Source organism: Radiomyces spectabilis, assembly GCF_025331425.1.
Source record: "Radiomyces spectabilis strain NRRL 2753 chromosome Unknown BYT42scaffold_4, whole genome shotgun sequence".
Lineage (NCBI taxonomy): Eukaryota > Fungi > Mucoromycota > Mucoromycetes > Mucorales > Radiomycetaceae > Radiomyces > Radiomyces spectabilis.
The window spans coordinates 206,584-231,915 of record NW_026251929.1 but is presented as its reverse complement, the minus strand read 5'-3'; the positions used below and the strand labels follow the sequence as shown (position 1 = coordinate 231,915).

Here is a 25,332-nt window from a genome sequence, read left to right as displayed (position 1 = left end):
TATTAACCACTGAACATCGACAGAGGGTCAGGTCTTTATTAACCATTGAACATCGACAGAGTAACAGGTAAAAAGGATGTGTTACCATCATAAAACGATTGTATGGCTTATCCTATGAAAGGATCAATCAAGAGAACGTGCGAAATTCTTGACAGTTTATTGTTGCGTCTTCAGGCAGGGTATGAAGTTCATGCTGTAAAACGAACCAATCTCGATTGACCTAAAATTTTTACTATTAAATGGGGTGAGATCGAATCAGGGGATTTTCCTACTTTTGGTTCCTTCCATTTTCCCTTACTCCTGATTTCTGCCCTTGATATTCATCTTTATATACATATATATATCTTTTTTCCCATCAAGCTCAATCAAGGATGAAGAACAAGTCCGATTTGGCCCATATCATCCGCGCCACGAGGAACTTCCGCTTTTCATTTTTCATTTCAATAGCCGACACTTTTGATTCGGGATTGGATGCCGTGGATTGAGTCCAGAGTCTTTTTCTTTTTGGTTGAGCTGTGAGCAAAAAAAAAAAAAAAGAAAAAGCCCCGCCCGAATTCCACTGCTGATTGCTTTGCCACCCCCGACTGAAAAGATGCATTGCCGTGGGATGTCGTAGATTGAAAAGCAATGATGAGGATTGGTTTGCATTTTTAGGATGTGGCGCGGGAGCAAAAACTTTAAAAGCCACATTCACTCGGCTTGGCATTGTTGCAAAAGGGTAAAAAAAGAAGACAAAGAGGAAAAAACGAGCCATTCCTTACTCGTGTCACCGTCATTTTATTTTTCTTTCCCTTCTTCTCCTTTCCTCTTCTACTACTTTTACTCTTTCAACTTTTTTTTTATCTTTCCTAGCGTTCCCCCCTTTTTTTTTTTACTTTTTCTTCCTTCTTCCGGACGATTGACGTTCCTATCGATCACTTCGTGTTAATTTTTTTTTCTACTCTTCTATTTTCTAAAAACCATCCATCTCCACAAGAAAAAAAGCCACACTTTACTTTTTTTCAGTCACTTATCTACTGTCTAATTCTGGCGTTTCTCTTTTACTTCAACACTTTACTTAACCCACCGATAAAGCATACTGTCCATACTCAATATGACTGCTGTATCCGAATCTTCCGCTACCACAACAATGGATGAACCACGCCACAAAGACACCTCCATCCCTTCTTTATTGAATAACAACAACGATACCAACGGCACTGAATCATTACCAACCCCCGTCACACCTTCGACTCCTTCGCTGCCTCAGGAAAAGGGTTTTGGATTGTTCGCACTGGAAAAGCATCCATCGCGAAACCCTAAATTGCTCACTCCCAATAAACCGTTTATTTGTCACGAGTGTAACCAATGCTTTAGCCGACCTCACAACTTAAAGTCACATCTCACCACTCACTCGCCAGAACGTCCTTATAAGGTTAGTATCGGCCATATCCAAATAGCAAGCTGATTTACTCATTTTAGTCTAGTGTGACATTTGCAAACACTTCTTTCGGCGTCATCATGATCTGAAACGACATCAAAAGTTGCATACAGGTGAACGACCCTATGTTTGTAACGGTTGTCATCGATCCTTTGCACGACTCGACGCTCTCAATCGTCATCAGCGGACTGAAGGCACCGCTTGCACGATGATGCGTCAAAGTGTGGCAACCAACTCTTCAGCCCCACCTCCCGTGTCAACCTCCGCAACACTGACCATATCAGCCGCACGAACAAAACTTCAAACAACACCCAAAGGACCCAAAGAAAAACCAAAAGATAATCAAGAAAGTGAAGAGGCCAGAGGACATTCGAATTCGACTGCTTCTTCTTCGTCATCTTCATCTTCATCTTCTTCTTCGGAGCGACCTTTGACATCAGCGACGAGTTCTTCTTCGCCGGCTACAACGACGACAACGACAACGACAACCCCGGTCGAAGCCACGGGCGTCACCGCCACAACTCATTCGACAGGTCGTCCAGTTATACCACAAATTCATATTCCGAATCCCGCTTCACAGCCTCTTCCAAACTTGTCTCGGTTTTCACCACCCCCACTCCCACCCTCATCGAGTGCATCCTTATCGTTAGCCTCACCTCCCACAGGCACCGATCCTTCACATTACGGTCGATCACCGGATTATTATCGCCCGTTATCGGTCCCACTATTTAAAGTGAAACCATTGTTATCGCCGCTCCCTGATTGCCCGGTGCCACAAGGTTCCTATCGTACATGGAATGCTCACTCACCACAACCACCGCCGCCTCCGCCGCCGCCACATCCGCGCACATTACCTTCACCTTCTGTTCCCATGACATCAGGGTCGGGTCATCTTCACGCCATCACGCCTTTATCGGCGACTTCCCAAATGGACCATCCATCGCCGCAGTTGATTGCCCGATCCGAAGCTTCCATTTCAAGTACCACCAGCCCCTTAACCACATCACCTCCACCCTTGGATTATGCACAACTGCGCCAAGAGAACGAAAGTCTGAAACGTGAAATTGCACGACTGAAAGCGGACATGGCTCAAGATACTTTACGATCACAGTTGCATGATCTAGAAGTCGAGGTAAATATTTTTTCTTCCCATTATTTTTTTTTGGTTTGTCCCACCATCCTGACGGGTTTCCATCAGAAAAAAGACTGAATGATGTTATTTTTATCTTGCTTCTAGAACAAAGTTCTGCGATCGCTTATTGTTGACCCAAAACAATCGCCACCTCCAACCACCAAACGTCCCGCAATGCAAGAAATCGCTCCGGCCAAAAAGTCTCGACTCAATAGCCTTTAAAACAAAAATCCAACAAAAAAGCACCATTCATTTGTCCTATGCATCATCAAAAAAAAAAGGCACAACTAACCACCCCCAAAAAAGGAAAGCCAAACCGGTCATTCAAATCACTCCCAACCATGCACCCAAAAAAAAAAAAAAGAAAAGAAAAAGCAGAACGTTATGTATCGACAAGCATAAGACAAGTTGGAAACAGGATGATAAAAGATAGAAAATAACAACAAGAGATGACGATTTTAGATGGTGAATTGAAATAGTCTAAAAAGAAAAAGATGACCAAATAAGAAGATCGGGGTTATCCGGTGAATATGATGAAAAAAAAAAAAAAAGTTTAAGGTTGTGGCTTTTGGGAAAAAGCGTGTATATAAAAAAGGGCCGAGGGAAGAAAGGGAAATAGTAAATGGCAACAAGAAAATAAATCACAAGGGGTTGTATCCTCCATTCGTGGGCGATTCCGCCGATCCGTTGGATAAAAAGCCATGCATAAAGATACAGCTTGCAATAAAGTAAGAGGTGAACGCCACGCCAATGACAGTCATACACGGCCCTTCGGTGGCTTCCAAATGAGGATATTCCACATTCAGTTGTTGAACGGCGTTCTGATACATGATGGACGATTGAGCTAGTAACAGTAACGCCAACGTCGTCGCTCCCGATGCTAATAAACCGCGCGCATAATAATCATCCTGGAAATATTGATAGAACGTCGTCCTCACAATCGCCAATACGAACGCCGCTCCACCGCACAACAAGCATAAAATAGCCCCCGCATAGATTTTGGGATCGTGAGGTGGATTAGGTTTCGCCAAAGGATTCAAATCTTCGTCTTGTTGTACGGCATCTTCAAACAGCTGAGGTCGGGTCTTGTTGAGTTGATCCGTCACCCACACATCTGCTCAAGTAAAAATTGGTTACCGGTCAAAGTTCCTCTTTTTTCTTTGGAAAAAAATCCTATGCTAACGTACCAAAAGGAATGGTCATCACATTGCTATCGGTGCGGCATTGAGTGTTTCCTTGATCTTGTATACAATAACCTTGCCATCCGTAAAGAGCTTGAAACCCATTGGATGGCCGGTCGGCTACTTTGATGAAATGGAGCGATTGTCCGCCGGAAGAACGGCAACCGACGAGACAGAGCAAGGTCAAGAGAAAACCGGCCAATGTAAAGAACAAGCCGAGGTAATTGAGTCTGGACGGTCGCACATGTAGCGAAAACTTGGTCGTTTTTTCGGCCATGCTTTTGTTTTATATCTCCATGGAATAGCCAAAAAAGAAACAATCAGCGGAAATTGAGGTCGCTCACACTTTTTCGGGGAACGAATGCAGCCTAGTCGAACAAGAAAAAAAAAAAAAAGAGCCGAATTGCCTGTATACCAAAAATTATCCAGAGAACGTGCCTCATAAAGCCATCCGGTGCTGAGAAAGAGTATGTACATTTTTTATTTATTATCATGGTTCTCTATTTCTATACGTTTTTTGCTTTTGCTGCTCTGAGGAAAGCACGAGTCATGGATCATCATTCTACGCTGGCTGGGTTTTCCCCAGTCACGCCAGCAGTTCCACTTTGACTATTTGGACAATAAAGGGCGTCTTGGAAATCGCCTCATTTTTTTTTCTATGAGTTCCTTATTAGCTATTCTGCTCGTAGTCAATTCAGCTCGTGGTCATCACTATGTCTTTAGTTACCCTCCCGATCCAAAACGGCCATTGGGTCTTCGCGTAGACTCGTCCTCCGCAGGTTACACCGTCGCCAACTCCATCACCAAAGCAAGTCTGCACAGCCAGCCTTTACGACCTACGAATCAAGCGGATCGGTACAACTCGCACGGCAATGGCTCGGCAGACAACTCGCGCCGTGCATCCGTCACCACTTCCCCTTCCAAATCCCAACACGATAAATTTGCAGGTCGCGATCGTATCTTCAATATCGAAGTGTCGTTTCTTGCCGACGCATTGGCTCCCAAACTGCCATTGTGCGATCGCAAATTTCAGCTAAGCATGGATGACTTGACCTTTGTGGGTCATCCTGTCAGCTTAACCGCTAACGATAAACAAGACACCGTGGAAGAAGTCGAAGACCATGCTGGCGTGGCACCGTCGTTATCCTCCCCTCATCGTTCACCGCCACCGTCACCTCACGACAGTCAATCGCGTCGTCGCGGTGGCCACCATTACCATAACAGCGCACGCTCCTCAGAGACCGAGGAAAGAAACGCCGATCTGGTCGCTGCCTCGACACACATGACCTTGTTCCACGTCGTCTATGTACTGTCTCCTCACGATTTGGAACTGAACAATCAAGTCGACTCGCTTTACACGCACGTTATTCTAAAATACGCCGCGAGTCTGCGGTACGAACAGTTGCGCTGCGGATACGTGCAAGAGGAGATTGAGAAGATGCTGGCCTTGAAAGAAGAAGCTTTCAATAATGGTAAGTTATACCGTGGACCGCCCCATCAGAAAAAGATGTTTAAATAGCCCGGTTTGGATCAGGCACACCTTACGACGAGGTCATGGAAGTAATCCTGCGAGAATCTTCATTGGCCCGCGACATTAAACAGATTTATTGTGCGATTTCTACCAACACGGCCGCGCATGTGATTATCAATGACTTTATCGATTTATCACTGCAGATCCCTGTGCTGGGACCGGATGCGTCGACAAACAATAATACCTCGTTTTCTCTCAGCCGGGATGTGCACCAGGGTTCATTGATGGATATTTACGGTATGGGTGGCTACGAATATGAAAGTTACCCTATGCTGTGCCCGTATCATACCTTATTGCTCTTGGAAGACCCCGAAGAAGTCTTGAAGAACATGCCCTTGGATGCCAGTCCAACCTTGGTGCAACTGGTCCAAATCCTCACCCCTACTCAGAGGTAAATCATGGTATTCTTTAGACTTTCTATGATCTTTGTCTCACGACTTGACCTTTTTCATTTAGTTTGCAGGAATTGCATCTATTGCTGGATTGTTCTTTAGCCCAGATTTATCGGTTAGCGGCCCATTTGATTTATTGGCGTAAAGCCAAGTTGATTCACACTATTCATCAACGCAATATTTATGTCGTGTCACCGCAAGCGAGTCTCAACGACATTTCAGTACTTGATGCCGATTTTAAAATGCATATACCCAACCTCGATTTACCCACGCTTCTCTCCCAACTATCCATTGCTAAACCACTTCACATGATCACGCCTTCCAAAGAATTGCGAAATCAATACCTGGAAGCCATCACCTACCTGGTTCGAAAGGACCTGGTCGTTCAACTGCACATGTTCCTCGTCTTGATGCTCCCTTCACCCGATCCCGAAAAATCCACTTCCACCGAGCAAATCCCCACTTCCACTTCCGAAAACACCATGGCTTCCAGTCCCGCCACGAGCACCGACGAGATTAGCTGGTATCGTCTCAAGCGTCTAGCGCATGAAAAGGCACCCAAAGAAATTGCCGAACTTTTCGAAAGGTTGATTCCGTACATGGATGGAAAACATCATATTGACGAGATCATGTATCGAGAAGCCATATCCCGAAAACAACTGAAATTTGTCCTTAAATACTATCGAGATATCGTCTTTAGTGTTTATCATTACTGTTAACCAATTAATATACCTTGCAAGATCCGCACATAATAACTCTATCCAGATGAATGATGTGGATATTTCTCCTTTTTTTTATTAGGTCTTGGCAAGAGAGTGTTCATAATAACAAAATAAAAAAATTAAATAGAAAGGAAGGAAGGAATAAAAAGGAAAGGAAAGGTATTTTTTTTAGAAGACTTTAGACGGGATATTTGGTTTTTTAGAGGATTTTCTTACATAAAAAAAAGGGGGGTTGATAGTGTCGAGTCTCCAGCCGGTGAGTGAGGATCAGTTCACAAGTCTTCTCAGAGAGAAGGAACCTTCTTTTTTGGCTGATGAAATAATGGATGCACGATATAGTTAAAAGGAGATGCCGATTGAGAAATATACAGTAAGCACTTGCAGAAGTAAAAAAAAGAAAAACACATGCTAATTGACAAATGGAAAGAAAAAAGAGTAAAAGAATGGGCGTCAATTATTGACTTCCAACTTGACTGCCGGCTTGGCTTTGGGTTTGGCTGAGGGTACTGGGACGACTCTTGCGTTTGCGGTACGTGGGACGTAAACTGGCATCTTTCTCAAGCTTCGATACGTGGTGCTTGCCATTGCAGCACATGCGGACGTCTTCCAGTGCTTCGTCATCCAAATCTTCATCGTGGAAGTGGTCCACGGAACCGGATAGTGACGTACGCACCGTTCCGCTGCTGGAATGGAAAAGATGATGAAGCCGTTGTAAGCTCGGTTTTCGGTACAATGAACTAGATAACGATCGTGCTACGCTACGAGGTTCGACACCGCGCTTCGTTTCGGATACCGTCGCGGATGATTCTCCCTTGGCTCGTTCAAGCAAATACGAAAGAGACTATAGTAAAAATCCATGGAAATCAGTCTCTACTCATACTCTGATCATGTTTACCCAATACGTTACCTCATACCACATTTCGTGACGCGCCATTGTGGGTGCAGTCAATTTAATTTGACGTGTACTTGTTTGGACAAGCAAGCTCACATTCGGCAAACCGGGGGGCGTTTGGGTGTAATCAGGCACCACAGACACACCTTCGATGAAAGCTAATCATTTGTCACGTCAGTGCCCACAAATTTCTGCTCTGTATCTTGTTTATGACCAACTTACCGCTCTTGGCTTTGGATTCGCCTCCATCGACACCAGGAGCTCGCGGACCCCAGTACAGGGTGCGAGTGTAAGGGTGAATCCAAAAGAACCGTTTGTGGCGCTTCTCAGACATGCCATTGCCGACCGCTCGTCGGGTGTACTTGTACAGCCAATCGCCAATCATGGTCTGCGTAATCAAGGAGATGACGTGAGGGTCTGCTCCACCACCGGGTCCACGGGTCACCGCATCAAGCTGAGACGATGAAATTGAAGGACGGTGATCGTAATTGCTCTGCGAAGCGGTCGAAAGACTGCACAGATCGGTCGAGGCGCGTTGATCGTGACTTGCTTGACGATAACCGTCCGGGCGCGCAGGTTCACTCACAGCATGTGCAGCCATGGTTGGGCGTTCCGGTAGCATTTCGCGTGTACGTACCGATCCATCGCAGCCAATGTCTCGGTGGACCATCCCTTCTTGTTGAACGGTTTCGTCCGCTTGCGAAGAAATCGTCGGGCTGTTGGTCACCGATTCAACCGCAGCAATTCGATCTTCATGAGAAGAAGATGCGTGGGTAGATTCATTGTGAGCTGTGAGAGCGGAGGATCCTGCCACACCAGCAGCAGCAGCAACCGCTGTTCGAGTACCGATAGCATCAGCCCTATGTGGCTGGTTGTCATGAGACGCAACGGCCTCCTTCGTTTCACGTGATGTTACCGTCGACTCAGCCGTGGCAGGGAATGCAAGAGGCACAGCGTCACGGGTTTCAGCCTGGTCAACATGCTGCACAGCAGCATCCACAAACACGCGTTCTTGGTCTTGCTTATCAAACGCCGAAACGTCCGATTGTGTACCGACATCCTGGGCCTCTCGTTCCTTACACAGCCATCCTTGTTCAAGGGTGGTTTGCGTCCATTCAAAAGGGACAGGTTCGTATTGGACGTGGACATCGTGGGTCTCGACGGGTTCTTGTTGAACGTGGGCATCATGCGTCTCGACGGGCTCGTGCTGCACATGGACATCATGTGTTTCGATAGGCTCGTGCTGGACGTAGGCGTCATGGGTATCGATAAGATCGTGTTGAACGTGGGCATCCTGCGTTTCGACGGGATCATACTGCACGTCGGCATCGTGCGTTTCCAGAGGATCGTGCTGAACGTGGGCATCGTGTGTCTGGATGGGTTCGTACTGCACATCGATATCGTGCGTTTGCACGGGATCGTATTGGACGGCCACATCCATGCCCGGCTCGGTTTCCGGTTGCACACCCGCATCCACGGTTTCGCATGCATTCACTATCCAGCCTTGCTCAAGGTTCACCTCGGACAAGGGAGGTGTCAGGGGCCAGTGCTGAACTTCAGCGTCGCACATTTCGGGCTTCTCTTCGACAATGGCATGCTGCACAGCTGCATCAGTCACTTGTACGGCCTGTGATTGCGTTTCAGCGTCCTTGACGGGTGTGATGAGATCATGTTGTACACTCGCATCCACTGTCACGGCGGTCGAAACGTCGGCCAACGCCACACCGATATTTTCCAAGGCATTGGAGGTCGTATCGTCCGCTTCGCTTTGCACACCCACATGCATCGATGCCACCTGCTCGGATTGGACACCGTGATCGATACCGGGTAGGCTTTCGTATTGGGTGCTCTGATCTTCAAAAGTAACAGGATCCATCTGCGTTGCCACATGCACCATTTCCATGGTATCCGACTGGATACCTGCATCCGAGGTCACAGCCGGCACACTTTGGACTTCTGCATTTAAAGTCACGACCGCTACACTCTGAGTTTCCGCATCGGTCGTAGGGACAGGAACCGATTGAACGCCGCGCTCCATTGCATCTGGCGTGACACTTTGGACATAGGCATCGACGCTGGGACGTTCCACGGGAGCGGCTTGCATGGCATCCATGGTCACCATTTCGAATGGTTTAGAGGGCTCACTATCGGTTTGAATGGCGCGAGAATCGGTCATTACCACGGGCACAGGTTCAGGTTCGGTTTGCGTCGACACGTCAGATCCTGGCTCAATCGTCTCTGGTGCACTGTTGACATCTTCCAGTAGTGAGGATTTTGCATCGGCACTGGTAAGCTCGTCGCCTAGTGAACGTGGAATCGAGGTTGGAACGGGTAAAGGCGTGATTTCCACAGGGTCCGTGTTGACCTGGGCGTCCACAACGACCGGTTGCTTAATTTGGCTCTGGCTCAATTCCGACGACAAGGATGTAAATCGCGGGGCGATGGTGACACGTTTTTCCATTTCATGATCACTATCTTCGCTGACATCGCTTTCTTCGGGCGAGCTCATGGACGAGTAAGAGTACACATCGTCGTCTTCGTACTGGGAATTCTTGCGTTTACGTCGATTCTCGGCTTCGGAGTAATCGTCCTCGCCACGGTGAGTACGACTCAATGCACGTGCTCGTCTTGCCGGCGTGCGGCGTTTCGGTTTACGTGATCGGCGTTGCCCTGCGGCGGTGGCGTCTTCCTTGGCCGCGTTGCGCTGACCGGCGTCAATCCACATGCGAGGATCGTTTTGAAGCTGTTCAATGGTCTCTTGGGATTCCGCAAGCAACTTTTTCAACTCAAACTTTTCTGTTTTCTCCTTGTGCAGATTGGATCGGAGGTTGGACACCATGCGATGGGCGTGCGCCAAGGACGTTTTCAGCGTTTCCACTTCCAGTGCTTGGTTGCGTGTGGGTTTCTGCTTGGGTGAAGGGGGAGGGGACGATTGATGGGCTGAATCGTTTTTGACGGTCGAACTTTCATCCGAGGTGCCATGGTTGGAATCGGATTTCTCTGAAGGTTCGGTCTCGGCGTGCGCATGTTTGGCAATGCGTGATTGGGCTTTGGCAATGGCTAGTTCCGAGGTCAAGGCTTCGATCTGTTTACTCTGATCGGCCTTTTCACGTTGAAGGCCCGCAGCATGGCGTCGAATCGCCGACATATCTTGCTCATGACGCTGTTTCATGTTATCCATGGCCATCGTCAATTTTTCCTCGCGATCTCGAAGCTGCTCAATTTCTGTCCTCAACTCGTTCAGTTGCTTCACCACCTTGTTTTGCTCCGTGTGAGCTTTGTTCAGGTTCTGTTGCAGTTCGGTGACACTGATCGTCAGTTCTTGTTTGGCCAGCTCCAGATTCCACGTCTCTTCCTTTAATTTCTCTACAGACGATCATTTTCTATCAATGACCTTGTTCCACTGGGAGGTCTGTCTAGACGACCGAAAATAAATGTATATCAGAGCGTACCTTCATTTTCCTCACGTTGTCTGAGCTGTTTTGCCATGGCTTCGGCAGCGCGTTCAAGATCGGCTTTCTGAATCTCGAGAGCACGAAGTTGTTCTTCTTTCTCCTGCAATAGAGCTTGCATTTTGCGTACCTCGACGAGCAACCCTTGACCGATTTCGGTGGCAAATTCAATATCGGTGTTTCTGCGATCGGTGTTGGGGACTTTGGATCGTCGTTTGGTCGGTGTAGAACCGGTAGGTGGCGGTGGCAACGGCAGTAATGAACTTGAATCATGACCGTGAGATGGGAGCATGAGCGTGGAGGCGGAGGGGCTTGGTAACCCATCTAATCCCGTAGATCGCTGACCAAGTAACTAGGAGTCGATCATTTGAAAGAAAAAAAAAGCAAGTTAGGGAGGAATTTGGGTCACCAAGGCCTATTTTCTTTCCCTTTACTCCATCGCAACCAGTCAGTCGGACACCTCAAGACCGATCCGTTGGCAAAAAGGTAATGAGTATGACAAACTTACTTTTTCTTTACGGTGACCTGACAATCCGGGAGACAGTGGATAACCGCGATAAGCACTTAGATCGCGTTCGAGATTACGCAGTTTTTCCAGGGTCGCGGGTGGCAAATCGTCTTGTTGATCCTGTTTTTGTAGGTCCATTTCTCGCAACCTTTCCTGAATCTGACTGATTTGTCTGGCCAGCACGTTTTTTCCAATTCCGCTTTGCGATTCCTGCAGTTGTTTTTCCTTTTCGACGAGCTGCTGTTCAAGCTCTCCTCTGAGTTGCTGAAGCGCGGTGCGATTGGAAGTCGAGGATGACGGTGTGGGTAATACAGGCACGCCCAAGGCATGACCTGATGTGGGGGATGATAAGGAATGTTTGGGGGGAGTCGAACTCATTTACTCAAAAGCGGGGTAGATTTGAGGTTGGGTTTACGGTGTGTGATGAGGCGTCAGCAACGACGAATAAAAAGATATAGAGACGAGTTATGAAATAAAGTAGTAATAAAAGAAAAAAACGGCGAAAAGATAGGAAAAGTGTGGAGGGAAAAAAAAAAGGGAATACGAAAATATAAAAAGCTTGAGACTGGTGCAATAATAATTGTAACTGTTGATAAAAAACCAGGCTAAAGGAAAAAAGGAGCGCAAAAATAAAATAAAGGTTTTAAAAAAACTGGAATGGTCGATGAAGACTACTCAATGCGAGCGTGTGTATGTGCCAAAGAGAAATGAGGAACACAAACGTCATACACACGCACACATACGAGTGTTGCAAGTAGCAAATAGAAAATGAGAGTAAAGAAGAAGTAAAAAAAAGAAGGGATAAACAACCTCCCCTTCTCACACAAAATAAACACGTTCAAGAAAAAATTCAGACTTCCAAAACCCAAAACTTTCATCAGTTGCCATCGTGACGTTTCGAACACCGGCCTCCAATTCAGACATCTCCACTTCGGTATTTGCCAAAAATAGACGAACCGAGGATGCCCACCCAGCATAACCAGAAACGCCCCACATTTTGCATCGTTCCTGTCTCTTGCTTCATTTAGCCATTCTGCTTGTCATCCTTGCTTCTGCCCTTCAACCGTCCTCACCTGGCCCTGTCACTTTGGTTCGTCCGGCCAAGCCTGAGCTGCAAGTCTGAGCCAAAAAGTAGATCGTTTATACGGGCTATTTGCATAAAGAAGGACGCAACACCATTGATGTGGGCTCAAAAGGAAGAAAAGCTCATTTTTTAACATAACCACGAACAGACTGCCCCTGTAGGTTGCATATAATATACATTCATCATTTTTATCGTACATGTTCTTTAGATCGCTCCGCTGCATATGAACAAGTCAAGCTATTCAAAGGCGGAGTACAATTTGTAAGACGTGGAAGGATGAAAGTGTGAATCAGAAATAGAGCCAATTCATCTGCGTTTGAAATTGGCTGCAACTTACAATGTATGATTGTAACAATATCCGTGCAGATGCAAGCCATCCGCCATTTCATTGCTTTGCTGATCCCTGTTTCAGCTGTCATCCTTGGAAGAAGAGAAAAACAAAACAGTGTTTGGCATTTACAGTTTCAAGGAGGTGTGGAAATTTTGCCAATGTTCTGATTTCATCCCCGCCTTCCCATCGAAACATCATTCCAACTGCAGCTTATGGGTAGAAACGGCGTGCCCATTCCACCAATGGAAAATAACCGGAATTAACCATTCTTCCAAAAAGCATATGGAAATCAGTCATCACTTGTTTCGTTCATGACGTACGGCTGCCATTCTCTGTTACGAAAAGAAGATCCTGAAACACCCATAGGCATACACATGGAACCATCCTTTGACGTTCCATTGGGCTCCTCTTTTCACATGACCAACGACTTCAGGCCCTTTACCCCTGATGACTGACTTCAAGTAGGTGTGCTTTTGCCCTGATTTGCTCTTTTTTCCTGACGCAGAATCAAGTTACAGTGTTGCAGTTTGACTACTGCGGACCAACCACAGTTTTATATATACCATGATCAAAAGTGGATATGAACTATGCATCCTTCACAAAGTAAAAAATTAACACAAGCTCAATGCACCGCTTGGGTAATTGTTGATGACTCTCTTCACTGTATACACACACAGAGATTGCTCCAAAAAAAATTGTAAAATACCGCATGATTGACTATTTTGTGAATTCCCGCCTTTGGAAAAGAAGAGTGACGGCGACATCCCAATGATGTACCTTTTTTTCTACCCTTAGTCAAGGGGTTACCAGAAATCTACTCTTATCTTTTCGCTGTTGAGTCGAGCTAATGTCGCTTGACTCTAACACATTTCCAAAGTTTTCTGCCTTGCATGCTTATATATCATCTATGCGTACCTATCCATCGCAGAAATATTTTCTTTGGCAGGATGCAACACCGTTTGATCAACTGTAAGAGGCACATCTGCCGTTCGTACTAAACAGTTTCGGTTAGCTTTTATGGATGAGATAACCGCTAGTCCCAGATCTATTTGCTTCATAAACCAATGAATTCAAGTAGCGAGGCCATGTAGCGGCTAATGATGCATTAGATGTCTTCCCCCCCCCCCCCAAAGTCGGTCTTTGGAGGACGGTAAATTTTTTTAAAATTGCGAATACGGTTTTTTCATGTGAATTACGATCTTATCGGTCACATTTTTCCTATTCATCCCTTTTTCTTCTCCCTTCTGTCTTTGTAACTTAGCTTATTAACATCCATGACAGCAAATAACGTATTTCAGCTGTGAGTTATCAACTAATATACGGTGATCATTCTGTTTTCTCGTATGCATTGGTAAGTAAGCTTACATTTTTTTTTCAGAAACACTGGTCAAACTATTCCCGCCATTGGCCTTGGGACGTGGCAGTCGAAGCCAAACGAAGTATATCATGCTGTTCTAGCAGCACTTGAATCTGGGTACGATTCTTTCTTATACGTCCATTCTTTCGTAACAGCAATGAATTACTAACTATGGATTTAGCTACCGGCACATTGATACAGCTTACGTTTGTAACAAGTCGTCCCAGGCATTTTTTTTTCTTTGAGTTGTGGCGAATGCTATTAAACATTAGTTGATAGATCGAAACGAAAAGCAAGTCGGTCAAGCCATCAAGGACAGTGGTATTCCGCGAGATCAATTGTTCATTACGACCAAACTGTACCGTACACCTTTACGTCATGTCATTTTCGACTACATGCAGCTCACGGTTTTCTTGATAGGTGGAATACGAGTCATCGGCCTGAGCTGGTGGCCTCCGCTTTGGAACAATCCTTGGACAACCTTCAGCTCGATTACATCGACTTGTATCTGATGCATTGGTGGGGTTGATGGGATTAGCTCTGACATGATAAAATCATGCTAAAACAAAGAGTTGTAGGCCGATTGCCTTCCAACCTTCTGAACGCATGGTACCCAAGGACGAGAACGGTGAGATTGCTTTGGATTCAGTGGATTTCTGTGCAACCTATGCTGTAAGTGCGATAATAACCATGACTAATTGAAAATATTTCCTATTCGATGTGGAAAAAAGACAACCATAATGATTTATGTCACTATAGGCGATGGAAAAACTGGACAAGAAGAAAGTACGCGCCATCGGAGTCAGCAATTTCAGTATCCCGAATCTTCAAAAGTTGCTTGCCACTGCGAAAATCATTCCTGCCGTCAATCAGGTGCAAGATAGAAAAAAAAAAAGAAAGGTACAAGTCCTTTTAACATCATGTTGACCGATTAACTAGGTGGAATTGCATCCGTATCTTCCTCAAAAAGAGCTCCTGAAGTTTTGTCACGAAGAAAACATTCACGGTAATTGAAATTAACCACCGAGTGGGACGACACACGATACTGAACAATCCAATAGTGACGGCGTACTCGCCACTGGGCAGTACCGACTCTCCTCTCATTCAAGAACCTATTGTTGTAAGTATAAAAGAGATGCACTGAAAAGAAGACGATTTTCTGAAAGATGTAGTAGTTGGAAGTGGCAAACAAGTACAACACAACGCCTGCTCAAGTTCTGATTTCATGGGGTATCCAGCGAAAGTGTTCGGTTATTCCAAAATCGGTAACCCCATCCCGCATCAAGCAAAACAAGGAGACAATCCAGCTTGAACTGTCCGACATTCAACGGTTAGATCAATTGAGCCAATCGGAACATGCAAGACGACTGGTCGATCCGTCACCTTTTTGGAAGAGCGATATTTTCCATTCGAAATTATGATGAAACCATACGTAGCTGAAACGAAGCAACAAAATAAATGATATTGTATATGAAGACGTTGCTTTACAAAGCATGGAAATTTCAAGCAGTTTGGAGGTTCCTGGAGATCAAAAGGATGGGCATGAGGGAAAATTGACGGTGGCTTGGGATGAAAGGAGGTGGCTTATCCGATGTGGAAAAAGAGCTGTTTCAAAGGGAGAGGGGGGGATTTACAGAAAAAGGTCAAACGCCGTATGGTCCGACTCAGTCACAAATTGGTCTCCACTGACAAAAAAATTTAATTCAACTGGGTAGACCGAACGGGTTGTTTAGTTTTTTCCTACTATTGGCCAAGTAATGGAATGCGCAAGTCTAGTATTCATTTAAGAGAAGCCGCCACTCTTCTCTTTCCGTCTACGCCCAAAGGAACCTCAAGCACAAACATACCGTCATGTTGCTGGAATTCACACTTGAGAGCTCTCATGAACGCTGTCGACAGTTCCTCCTCAACGTCGGCACGCCCACTTACTGGGAAGCAGATACCCTATCGACGAGCCCATGCCCCTCTTCATCGCTGGACGACAAAACCACCACGAGCCGTCAAAGTACGGTCGCTTTCCACCGCAGCTGCCCTGGAAAATCCGTCCTATTCACCACAGCCATTAGAACGCATTCGAACGCCACGACCCATGACCGAACCGCCGCCGTCACTTCACGGTCCTCTCGCCATCTTCAACTTATCCAACTCTGTGACCCTCGCCGATCTCGAAACCGCGATTCAACTGCAACAAGCCGAAAAAGCATGGGCTTTATTCTCGACATTGACCAGCCGAAACGACGATAATGTCAACTACATACCCCTCGCACTTTGTTCCTCGCTCTATACACTCTTAATCTACGCCAAAAATTTGGCCAGTTTTGCCAAAGCTCCTCATCCCTTTGAACTTCGTCAATCCCAGAGTGACCAACTCGTCGATTATGTAGAAACCGCTTTTGGCTTGTCCAAAGATCAGTTTCTCGCCTCGGTCGAGGTGCTTCCCTTGGAACCGCAGGCCTTACTGCAACATGCCATTCGCATCAAAAACCATCAGCAGGCATGGTCCTGCTATCTTCATATGGTGCAGGAAAATTGCGCAGCTGATATACCACGGTATTTGTACCTTCGATTGATGAATCTGTTGCGAGGCGATGACACTTTAAGTGCCTCGGAGTTGTCCGATCGGTTAACGTTTGTGGCTCAACAGCACGCCCATATCAAGGATACCAACGGTCGAAGTCTGAGGACAAATGCGATTTTGCTGATTTCCAAGCTGTGCTATGCCTTGCGCCGCAACGATCAACAAATCATACGGGACGTCATCGATACGGCCTTGAAAGTCAATTACTGTACGTTGGATGCGTATGACGAGATATTTTGGCAGTTACTTCGTTGTCGACAAACCACGACGGCCTACAATATGTTGGAACGGTTGCACCAGGATGGCAAAGCGCAAAATGGGCAAGTCTATACGAATTTTATCAACGCCTACCGGAGGCAGAACAAGTACATGGACGCGGTGGGCATCTTTCAAAAAATGCTGGAAATGGGCGTGAATCCAGACATCAAGACGTTCAACGCGTTACTGCAGTTGTCGGCCGAACAGGGCGATGTCGTGAAAACGGTGCGCATCTTTGAATCCATGATTGAACACAGCATTCTACCCGACATTGCTTCGTATGCGGAGATGATCAAAGCGAATGCGAAACGAGGTTTCTTCCGAATATGTGCGCAGTATTACGACATGATGCAACAGCAGAACATCCAGCCCAACATCTATATTTATAACATTATAATACAAGCCTATGCGGACCGAAGGGATGTGCACAGTGTCATTGAATGGTTCAAACGGATGCTGGACAACGATGTGCGACCAAATGAATATGTGATCAGTTGTGTGTTGAACGCTTTCGCCAAGCGTCATTGTTATTCGCATCGAGACACCTTGGAGGTGGTGGCACGGATTGTGCAGCAAGCCATGGGGGCAGGTATCAAGGCGGACGCAGTACTTTATTCCATGCTGCTGAAGATCCAAGCGGCCTCTATCGGACCGACCGCGGCGTTCAGTCTCCACAAAGAAATGATTGAACGGTGCATCCAACCCAATAGTTACACCTATACATCCTTGATTGATTTGTACGGCCGTCACAATATGCCTGAAACCGCCCAGCAGATTTTCGATCTCATGAAGACCAGTACACGGTTCGCTCCCAACACCGTCACGTATTGTGCTCTCATAGAAGCGTGGGTTAAAAGCCGGCATCGTGACAAAGCGTCAATGCTGATTCAAGAGTTCATTCGTCGAAGCAAATCAGACAAGTCCGGACGTCTCTGGATCGATGCCGCTCTACTCGAATATATCCGTTCATTTGCATAATCTCCTTTTTGTTTATTTGTTCTTACACAAGTCTACTATAAACAGCATACGCATTTTGAACTCTCTCTCGATTCAAATCTTTTTGTCTCATATATACCCTAAAAATCTGTCGGTTTGTACTGAATCGTAATTTGTTCACCCTCTGTCCACTTGTACAGCTTTAATCTCTGCTGGTAGAACTGGTTGCTGATTTCCTTAGGTTGGGTTGACTGTTTTTGTTTTCCATCCTATCCACTCTTTTATCTATCAACCCGACATCCAATGACGACGAGCGGGCGTCCGGACAGAAAAGGAACCCGTGGCTTCATCTTGTAACATATCAAATAAACGATTTGATCTTCCATCTCCATTCATAAAGGTTACATCTAATTCGCGAGTGAAGCTGTTGGGAATACAAAAGATGATCCTTAGCTTGATTCCAAAATTTTCAAATCGACCCGGAATGCTGGCGTTGATTGTGTATATAAAGCAAACCATCCGTTGCACGTTTTACAGATTCTTTTGGTAAATTCATTTTAATTCAGTCAATTCTACACAATGAGAGCCAGTACACATACAGTTCATTGTCATGCAAGAAAGAAGCTTGATCATATTATGATTGTCTTTCTGGGACTGGAAATGGTGGGTATTTATCTGTTACTGACATTCTGCAGTGTCGTATGTGAGGGGGGAAAAGCGTATTAATTAATATTTTACTGCTACGTGATCAAGTTTAGAGCCTTGTGGCAAATGTGGGGTTCCTTTGACAACGGCTGGCCAAGTAAGAATGCCAAATGCATAGCAACCATTGGGCTTGTTAACGTAACGAAAAAAAAATAACCACGTCTCAACCTGGGGTCTTTCTGCATCGTATAGCCACTATTCAACAACAACTTTTGCCAACTGTCTACGTCAATTGCATCCTTAGCGCTCTTTTGGTGTCCACGTCAATCTCTACTACATACTTTCTGTACAAAGTGAGTGGAGACAAAGTAGCAGTGCATACACGTTGGGACAGACTTGACTGATCTCTGGAGGATAGGAACATCTAAGATATTTGATGGTCAACTGGTGGATCTTTTACACTCTCACGGTCTGCAGCTTCCTCAACAGTTGCGGGAACTTGGCGCTTCACTGCGTAATGAAGGATCGGTTTTTTCAAGCTTGCACATCGGAGGAGCATGCTGCGATGAAATGGGATTGCGAAGACTGCGATAAACCAGCGCTCTGTGTGCGTCAATGGGAAGAAACCTTGATTTGGAATAGTCTGACGCTGATACTGGACTTGGCTATTAATGTAATTCCATGTATTAAAAGTGAGATGGATGTTTATCAAACTAACCGGGAGACTCGTATTGTAGATGGGATTTGCCTATGCTGTATTTCGTTGCCGAACAAACCATACGCGATTCACCATGACCAACAGCGCATCGACGTCCCAAGTACAGCCTATCGGTGGGCACGGAGCGAATTCGCGACCAAAAATCCAGGTGGACGAAGATGGATTTCAAATTATTGAATTGAAATGAAAACGACCCATCCATCCGTTCTATTGCCCTATACCATCTCCTCCCTTTTTTTTATGCAGGACTGATCCTGTCCTGTTCATTCACAATTTTGTACTTTCACCATTCATCACTACATTCCCCTTTCACGTACCAAAAATAATGAATCTTTTTATTATCGGTAGTTTTACAATTTTACATGATCCATCGTACGATGTCTATAGACGTTTTTTCTAGTTGGAGGAGGACTGAATACATTGAAGAAGGATGCGCTCACATTGTCGAACGCGTTCGGGAGTGCTGATTTGAGAGGTCATGAGGTAAATGATGTTGCCCAAAGGACGAGCGAACAAGTTGATGGTCGCTTCGCTTCCATTTTCAGTAAATACGTTCCTGCGCATACTCTGAACAATGGATTGAGACGCGGTGGATCCGTATCCCTTGTTGGCTTCATCCTTTAATTCAACGGCCAACACGGATCCGAGAGTCATCACACTTTCCACGCGATCGGAGAAAGATAATTGGCGAACGACGTCAGGCGACCACATGGACCAGACCGATTCTTCTTGTTGTTGCTGCCATTCTTTTCGGAAAGGCGCCCAGTGTTCTGTCTCACTGGCCGCAAATTCATCCAATAATTCGATCGATCGCTTGGCTACCGCGCAACCCATGGGATGTGCCGTGTACGAGTGACCGTGCAACAAACAATCCGGCTTGTTCTTGGACAAAAAGATATCAAAAATGGGTTCTTTGGTGACCGTCAGTGCCAACGGCAAAAGCCCACCCGTCAATGTCTTGGCATACGCAGCAATATCCGGTTTCTAAAGCACACACCAAAACAAAATGAATAAGAACCGAATCATTATACCACATAGTTCCTTTTCTTTTTGTCATTCGAAGCTTACCACACCCAGGAAATCAGAGGCTGATTGTCTTCCCAAGCGATACCATCCTGCAAAGACTTCATCGAAAACGACGGGGAGTCCCTGCCATCCTGCTTTATCGGCCGAGGAATAACCCAACAGATCGGCGCTTTCCTGTCGAATCGTATCCACGAGAACGCGTTGGAAAAGTGGATCAACAAAGATCATGCCTCCCGCACCCATGAGCACCGGTTCCATCAAGACAGCACCAATGTGTCGTTTTTGGTCACGGAGCATCTTTAACTGCGATCGAATATAGTCTTTGTAAATGCTGGCCAGTTCAGGATCACGGTTTTCGCCTTGCTTATCGACAGAGTAAATGGTGGCCACGGAATCGTAATTCACCGTGGTGCCATGAGATTGTTGAAGCACTTGGGCGGGAACGCGGACGTGAGCTTGCCCTTTGGTGATGTGAACCGAAGGTGGGGTAAGCCAGTGACCGCGCGGCTGATACCACTGCACTTGTTCGTTGTACACATTGGCGGAACAGGCGTCCATGGCACCAATGGTGTCGCCGTGGTAGCTGCCATCGATACCGAGGATCTCAATCGGCGCTTTGTGAGCCCAGCCGTACCGTCTTCCTGTCGCACTCATGGCCATTTTAAGCGCTACTTCCATGGCCGTGGATCCATTGTCCGAGACGAACACACGCGAAGCCCACGTATCCTTTTCGAGTACTTTCTCCGCCAATGCCAAGGCCGGTTCATTTGTTGCTTCAGGGAACATGACGTGGCCGTAACGACCGGCGGCGTGAGCAGCGGTCAGGGCGAGGTCCGGATTCCCGTGACCCAAACCCTGCGTCCACCAACTGGCACAACTGTCAAACATTTCCTTGGGTTCCAATTCCTTGTTCTCATTTTTGGCATAAGTGAGGAAATAATCGTTATAAGCCGAATCGATCACGGTTACGTCCTTGACCGTTTCGTGCTGCGTAAAAGGCCACCAAAACACCTCGCGCGACTTGTCTGCCATCTGCTCGAGACGATCAAAACGTTGTTCGTGTTTCTGATCCAATCGCTTCATCACGGGATATAGGTATTCATCGAGCTGTTCATAGTATTTCTTCATGGAAGCTTGTTCATGAACGGGATCCTCAATGTAAGCTGGAGGCGGAGGCACGGCGGTGACATCGACTTTCAAACGCCGTTGCAACAATTCATGGTTTCGGTACTCCTTGTCAAACAGTAAGACGGCCGGGATATCGTAACCGCGAAGCATCAGCGATTCATACGAAGTCATGGTAGTTGAAATGCCACCAAGATTCCCGTCACCAACAAGAATGGAAGGAAGTCGCAATGGACGATAAAAGTCAGCTTGAGGTGTCCCTGGGTAACACACATGTTTTAGTTGGAGGATTCCGTTGCTTGAAAATTCCCACCCTTTAGGTTCCGGGAAAACGACTTACCTGACATGACTGGGCTATGGATACCTCCCGCGGTTTCCAAGAAGAAGAAACTACCACTTTTATCTTGTGCGCCTTTCAAAGAATCAAGCATCCACTGCTTGGTTCTCTGCATCACTTCCGCGTCTTCCGGAGGCTATCAATTTTTCATGCAAAACCGTCAGCACGGATGTCAGATCAAATAGGTGGACCATACTACTCCAAAGAATTAATCTCTTACGCTGTTGGTGGCGATGTGAGGACTAACTGGGTCGGGATATGTGTAGAGGGTCTGTGTGCGAATGGTCGACGAGTTGTATGTTTTGACATGTCTATGGCATGGCAAACGGGGAATGATAGTCAGTCATGACAAGATTCAAATGAACAGATTCAGAGAAACGGTGACTCACCGTTCATCGCTGTCTGCAGGGTAGCCGGTTTGCACGGGTTTGAGATAAAAAACGTTGCGGTTCTTTTCCTTGCCAAGAAGGGCGGCGGCTCGACAGAGACCGGTAGCAAAGACGGTTTTGCCGACGTTGGTATTGGCGGCGAACAGTTGGTATGCTTGGAAAGCACGAGTAGGGTGAAAAGGCGCCGGCATGAGTGCGAAAGCAACAATGAGTAGTAAGAAGAAGAAGCCTCTCGGGAAATCTCACGCGAGCGATCAGCGATGCTTAATACTCGTTAGTAATAAAAACTCGGAACGTCAAATTGACTTTTTTGGGGACCCACCGGGACTGACTGACCAAAAAAGGGGATTGACAGGAATTGGGGATGCCAAACTTTTTCAGTCACGGAAAAAAAAATTTGACAGCCGACCGACACCGACATCCTATCTATAACCACATCAGTAACCCTAGAAACACATGGACAGAGGAACAAGTATATATTTTTAAGCATATATAAAGTTTTCCATCAAAACATTATTTTGAATTTAAATGAAATGCATTGTCGATGACCTAAACAAAGATGTACCAAGTTTCCGCGGAAGCAATTTGCTTCTTTGGCTCATTTTATTAAAGCACTAAGTGAGAATTGTTGTTTTTCAATCAAAAGTGGTCCATGCTCGTCCATGTGAATGAAACAACATATAGATAGAATTATTTATAATCACATGAAATAACATTTCTACTACTGTGTGTTGTGTTTCGATCTTATTTTTGTAGGATGTTTTTTGCTTTTTTGGCTCATTGAAACCTATAGCAAGATGCGTGAAGGATAAAAGAAATGAAATTGTGGAAAAAGAATGGTTGGGGAATCAAGTTTCGTGCAACATGGACGTGCAGATGCTTTTCCGTTGAATATGCAAATATTTGTCGTCATTTGTTTTTCCGTAATTTGACCATCGCATCCACGGAGATTCCTATTGCGGCCCAATGTTCGGTAATATGGAAAAGCCTAAAAAAAAAAAAAATTTGGCCCCACCCAGATTCAGGAACAAGAGGAAGAACACACAGAAGATTCTGGTTTGTTTAGTTCTGTGGTACTTTCAATGGCATCATTCTATATTCGTGGCTTCTAACTAAAGGATAAAAACTTGTTGATGGCTGGTATGACTGAATGAAAAACCGGCGTTGCCTGCCTTATCGTCATTTGTCAATAGCCGGTGAAAATCTGGAGAAGAAGTGAATGATTTTTCCTGTGTACGTCGATTCATCTAATTTTCATTAATATAACGTAGTGCCGTGAGCTGAGTTCAGAGAATCCTCATCTGCAATACGTTGGTAAGATTTGTACGGCAACACTACGGAAATTTTTCCTTTCACCTCGTGTAACATCCCCAAACTAAAAAAAAAAAAAAAAAAATACAATCAGTGAACAGCGCGTTTTTGAAACAACAGTCTTCATTTAACTTTGTTGGCAGACAAAGCAAAGTTGAGACAAGCGTGGATCCGATAATGATTCATTAGCTATTAGGCATTACTATGACTCCTCTTGAAATATTGCTTGTTGCTCTTAGGGAACTGCACCAAAACATTAACAGCAACAAAGCATGATCTCATGGTTTTAGAATGCGTAAGCGTTTTTGCCATGTCTACAAGTCCGATGTAGACTATAGATCACCGTAGAGCGTTCATCAACCATATAGACACTGACGGCCATGCAGTATCATTTACTTTTTGCGAGCAAACATCGGACTATGATGGCTTGTCAGTTAGACATTGAAGATTTTGACGATGAAGTCCCACAAGAATATTTTGAACTATGGGACAGATCCAAATCATAGACAAGTTTTTGTTGTAAACAATGGCTAAGTGATCGATCCCATGAGTTTGATTTTTGATAGAAGCCCGAATACAAAAAGATCAACAGAAAATAGAATTGTGCAAAACTGAATGGCTCATTCTCCAAATTTGAACCGCACCCGTTGAATCTTTGAACAGCATCTTTTATCCCACAATTATCCCACAAGACAGTGAAATTTCCAAATATACCATTATTATCTATTTTCCATGAAATGGCATATTGCATCAGCCTCCCGATCTCTACTATATCCTTAATAGCTGCGATTTCCAAATCGCAAGGAAGAAATAACGCATGCAGGCTGAAAATGATCAACGGCGGACAGACATAATATGGCAAGCAAACCCCGCAAGAAGCGAAAGAAACGCAAGAAAAAGTCACAGGTAAACTTATATGCCATTAAGATCATTGGAAACAAATGATTAAATCATTCATCGGTTTTCTAGCTTTAGAAAGCTGGGACCTTGGTGCTAATTTCCACACTTGTCGCACTCTGTTATGTCTGCCAATTAAGTTTAGTGAGAAAGTCTATTCATTGATGAGCTTTTCTTGGTTAGGGAATAGTACGTAAAAATTAGAGGAAAATCCTGTAGTGTTGTGTTTGGAGCTATTAAACTTCAAGCCTTTGCAATTGTGGTTAGGCCAGTTTCAGATGGACGCATTGTGCACTCTTTCCCATTAAGGAATAGTGGATGTTACAAATTCAATGAGCCCTTTAACCCTTTTCGTGGTAGGAACATCAACGCCTTTTTCTGTTCGTCAATACCATGCAGATGGATCCATGCGATGGATGAAACTTTATGCATTGCAAGCATTTATGGACCGTCAAATCAATAAATAAAACAATAATAACAGTCTATGCACGTTTTCGCTGGCCCTGGCCCACTTGTCATTAACAAAGGCCCGTGTCGTCTATACAAATAAAATCATGCAGCTCGAGATGGGTCATCGATCATCATCCGCCACCTCCGATATGATGAATGAAAGCGCTATAAATCGCGATTGCAGATCGTGCCAGCAAAATAGTCAAACCTTTGATGCGTTTCAAAAGACGGTATTTGCAGTCTTTCTTATCATCGGAAATTAGTATATTTACAATTCGGTTGACTTCCTGCACAAAGGATGTGTATCGATAAAACGTGGAATTACCGCCTATTTATGTTTGAATCCGTATAATTCATCAAATTACAGTCGAAATGTTGCTTCCAGGTCTGTTCACTGGCTAGACACTTGTGAACCAAGCTATACGGATTTCATCAAGTCCGAGAGTATAGGATAACAGGTGACGCTAGATAATTGAGGCTTGTTGTTATTTATGAAAATCAGGAGACCAAGATCATAAAAACACGTAAATTGAGATCAGGGAACATTTTAGGGGCTTCCTTCATATGAACATGTATATTCGAGGTGAATTTGGATCTGATCGGATAGTATAAGCCTATTTACAAACCGGTGTAGGGGTCGCTTCCATTGACGGATGGCTG

The 25,332-nt window shown here is 45.3% G+C and overlaps 10 protein-coding genes across 10 annotated transcripts; 6 read left to right on the top strand and 4 right to left on the bottom strand.

Annotated features, from left to right (window-relative positions):
* Window positions 1-200: 200 nt before the first annotated feature.
* BYT42DRAFT_255423 (uncharacterized protein) lies at window positions 201-923 on the bottom strand. The gene is made up of 2 exons (XM_051562726.1): window positions 273-923; window positions 201-220 (listed from the first exon to the last, which is right to left on the bottom strand). Exon 1 carries the CDS (start codon window positions 752-754, stop codon window positions 362-364), a length of 393 nt encoding a protein of 130 aa, XP_051424962.1. The 5' UTR covers window positions 755-923; the 3' UTR covers window positions 201-220; window positions 273-361.
* Window positions 924-1,168: 245 nt separating this feature from the next.
* BYT42DRAFT_255139 (uncharacterized protein) lies at window positions 1,169-3,250 on the top strand. The gene is made up of 3 exons (XM_051562724.1): window positions 1,169-1,414; window positions 1,462-2,552; window positions 2,658-3,250. Exons 2-3 carry the CDS (start codon window positions 1,629-1,631, stop codon window positions 2,772-2,774), a joined length of 1,041 nt encoding a protein of 346 aa, XP_051424960.1. The 5' UTR covers window positions 1,169-1,414; window positions 1,462-1,628; the 3' UTR covers window positions 2,775-3,250.
* On the top strand, window positions 1,310-1,607 carry BYT42DRAFT_467314 (uncharacterized protein; the record flags this gene model as incomplete). Its single annotated transcript, XM_051563526.1, has 2 exons — window positions 1,310-1,414; window positions 1,467-1,607. Coding segments are annotated over 2 exons (246 nt in total), but the record flags the coding sequence as incomplete, so codon positions are not given.
* Window positions 3,245-3,827, bottom strand: BYT42DRAFT_478814 (uncharacterized protein; the record flags this gene model as incomplete). Its single annotated transcript, XM_051563660.1, has 2 exons — window positions 3,245-3,669; window positions 3,740-3,827. Coding segments are annotated over 2 exons (513 nt in total), but the record flags the coding sequence as incomplete, so codon positions are not given.
* A 474-nt stretch (window positions 3,828-4,301) lies between these two features.
* Window positions 4,302-6,412, top strand: BYT42DRAFT_255209 (nitrogen permease regulator of amino acid transport activity 3-domain-containing protein). The gene is made up of 3 exons (XM_051562725.1): window positions 4,302-5,205; window positions 5,268-5,655; window positions 5,721-6,412. The coding sequence occupies exons 1-3, from the start codon at window positions 4,392-4,394 to the stop codon at window positions 6,373-6,375; spliced, it is 1,857 nt and encodes a 618-aa protein (XP_051424958.1). The 5' UTR covers window positions 4,302-4,391; the 3' UTR covers window positions 6,376-6,412.
* Window positions 6,413-6,429: 17 nt separating this feature from the next.
* BYT42DRAFT_561949 (uncharacterized protein) lies at window positions 6,430-12,067 on the bottom strand. Its single transcript, XM_051567415.1, has 5 exons — window positions 11,231-12,067; window positions 10,723-11,074; window positions 7,493-10,636; window positions 7,286-7,428; window positions 6,430-7,219 (listed from the first exon to the last, which is right to left on the bottom strand). The coding sequence occupies exons 1-5, from the start codon at window positions 11,606-11,608 to the stop codon at window positions 6,833-6,835; spliced, it is 4,404 nt and encodes a 1,467-aa protein (XP_051424957.1). The 5' UTR covers window positions 11,609-12,067; the 3' UTR covers window positions 6,430-6,832.
* A 1,794-nt stretch (window positions 12,068-13,861) lies between these two features.
* On the top strand, window positions 13,862-15,524 carry BYT42DRAFT_561944 (NADP-dependent oxidoreductase domain-containing protein). Its single transcript, XM_051567414.1, has 10 exons — window positions 13,862-13,945; window positions 14,024-14,119; window positions 14,184-14,212; window positions 14,282-14,360; window positions 14,423-14,521; window positions 14,581-14,674; window positions 14,762-14,875; window positions 14,942-15,008; window positions 15,064-15,122; window positions 15,178-15,524. Exons 1-10 carry the CDS (start codon window positions 13,920-13,922, stop codon window positions 15,421-15,423), a joined length of 909 nt encoding a protein of 302 aa, XP_051424956.1. The 5' UTR covers window positions 13,862-13,919; the 3' UTR covers window positions 15,424-15,524.
* A 135-nt stretch (window positions 15,525-15,659) lies between these two features.
* Window positions 15,660-18,141, top strand: BYT42DRAFT_561941 (uncharacterized protein). Its single transcript, XM_051567413.1, has one exon. The coding sequence runs from the start codon at window positions 15,765-15,767 to the stop codon at window positions 17,814-17,816; it is 2,052 nt and encodes a 683-aa protein (XP_051424955.1). The 5' UTR covers window positions 15,660-15,764; the 3' UTR covers window positions 17,817-18,141.
* A 212-nt stretch (window positions 18,142-18,353) lies between these two features.
* BYT42DRAFT_544194 (uncharacterized protein) lies at window positions 18,354-19,324 on the top strand (the record flags this gene model as incomplete). The annotated part of the gene is made up of 5 exons (XM_051565744.1): window positions 18,354-18,437; window positions 18,528-18,576; window positions 18,672-18,772; window positions 18,838-19,092; window positions 19,157-19,324. The coding sequence occupies 5 exons, from the start codon at window positions 18,354-18,356 to the stop codon at window positions 19,322-19,324; spliced, it is 657 nt and encodes a 218-aa protein (XP_051424954.1).
* Window positions 19,325-19,443: 119 nt separating this feature from the next.
* BYT42DRAFT_254981 (pyridoxal phosphate-dependent transferase) lies at window positions 19,444-22,363 on the bottom strand. Its single transcript, XM_051562723.1, has 5 exons — window positions 22,015-22,363; window positions 21,846-21,936; window positions 21,629-21,761; window positions 20,206-21,548; window positions 19,444-20,121 (listed from the first exon to the last, which is right to left on the bottom strand). Exons 1-5 carry the CDS (start codon window positions 22,203-22,205, stop codon window positions 19,534-19,536), a joined length of 2,346 nt encoding a protein of 781 aa, XP_051424953.1. The 5' UTR covers window positions 22,206-22,363; the 3' UTR covers window positions 19,444-19,533.
* Between the last annotated feature and the right edge of the window lie 2,969 nt (window positions 22,364-25,332).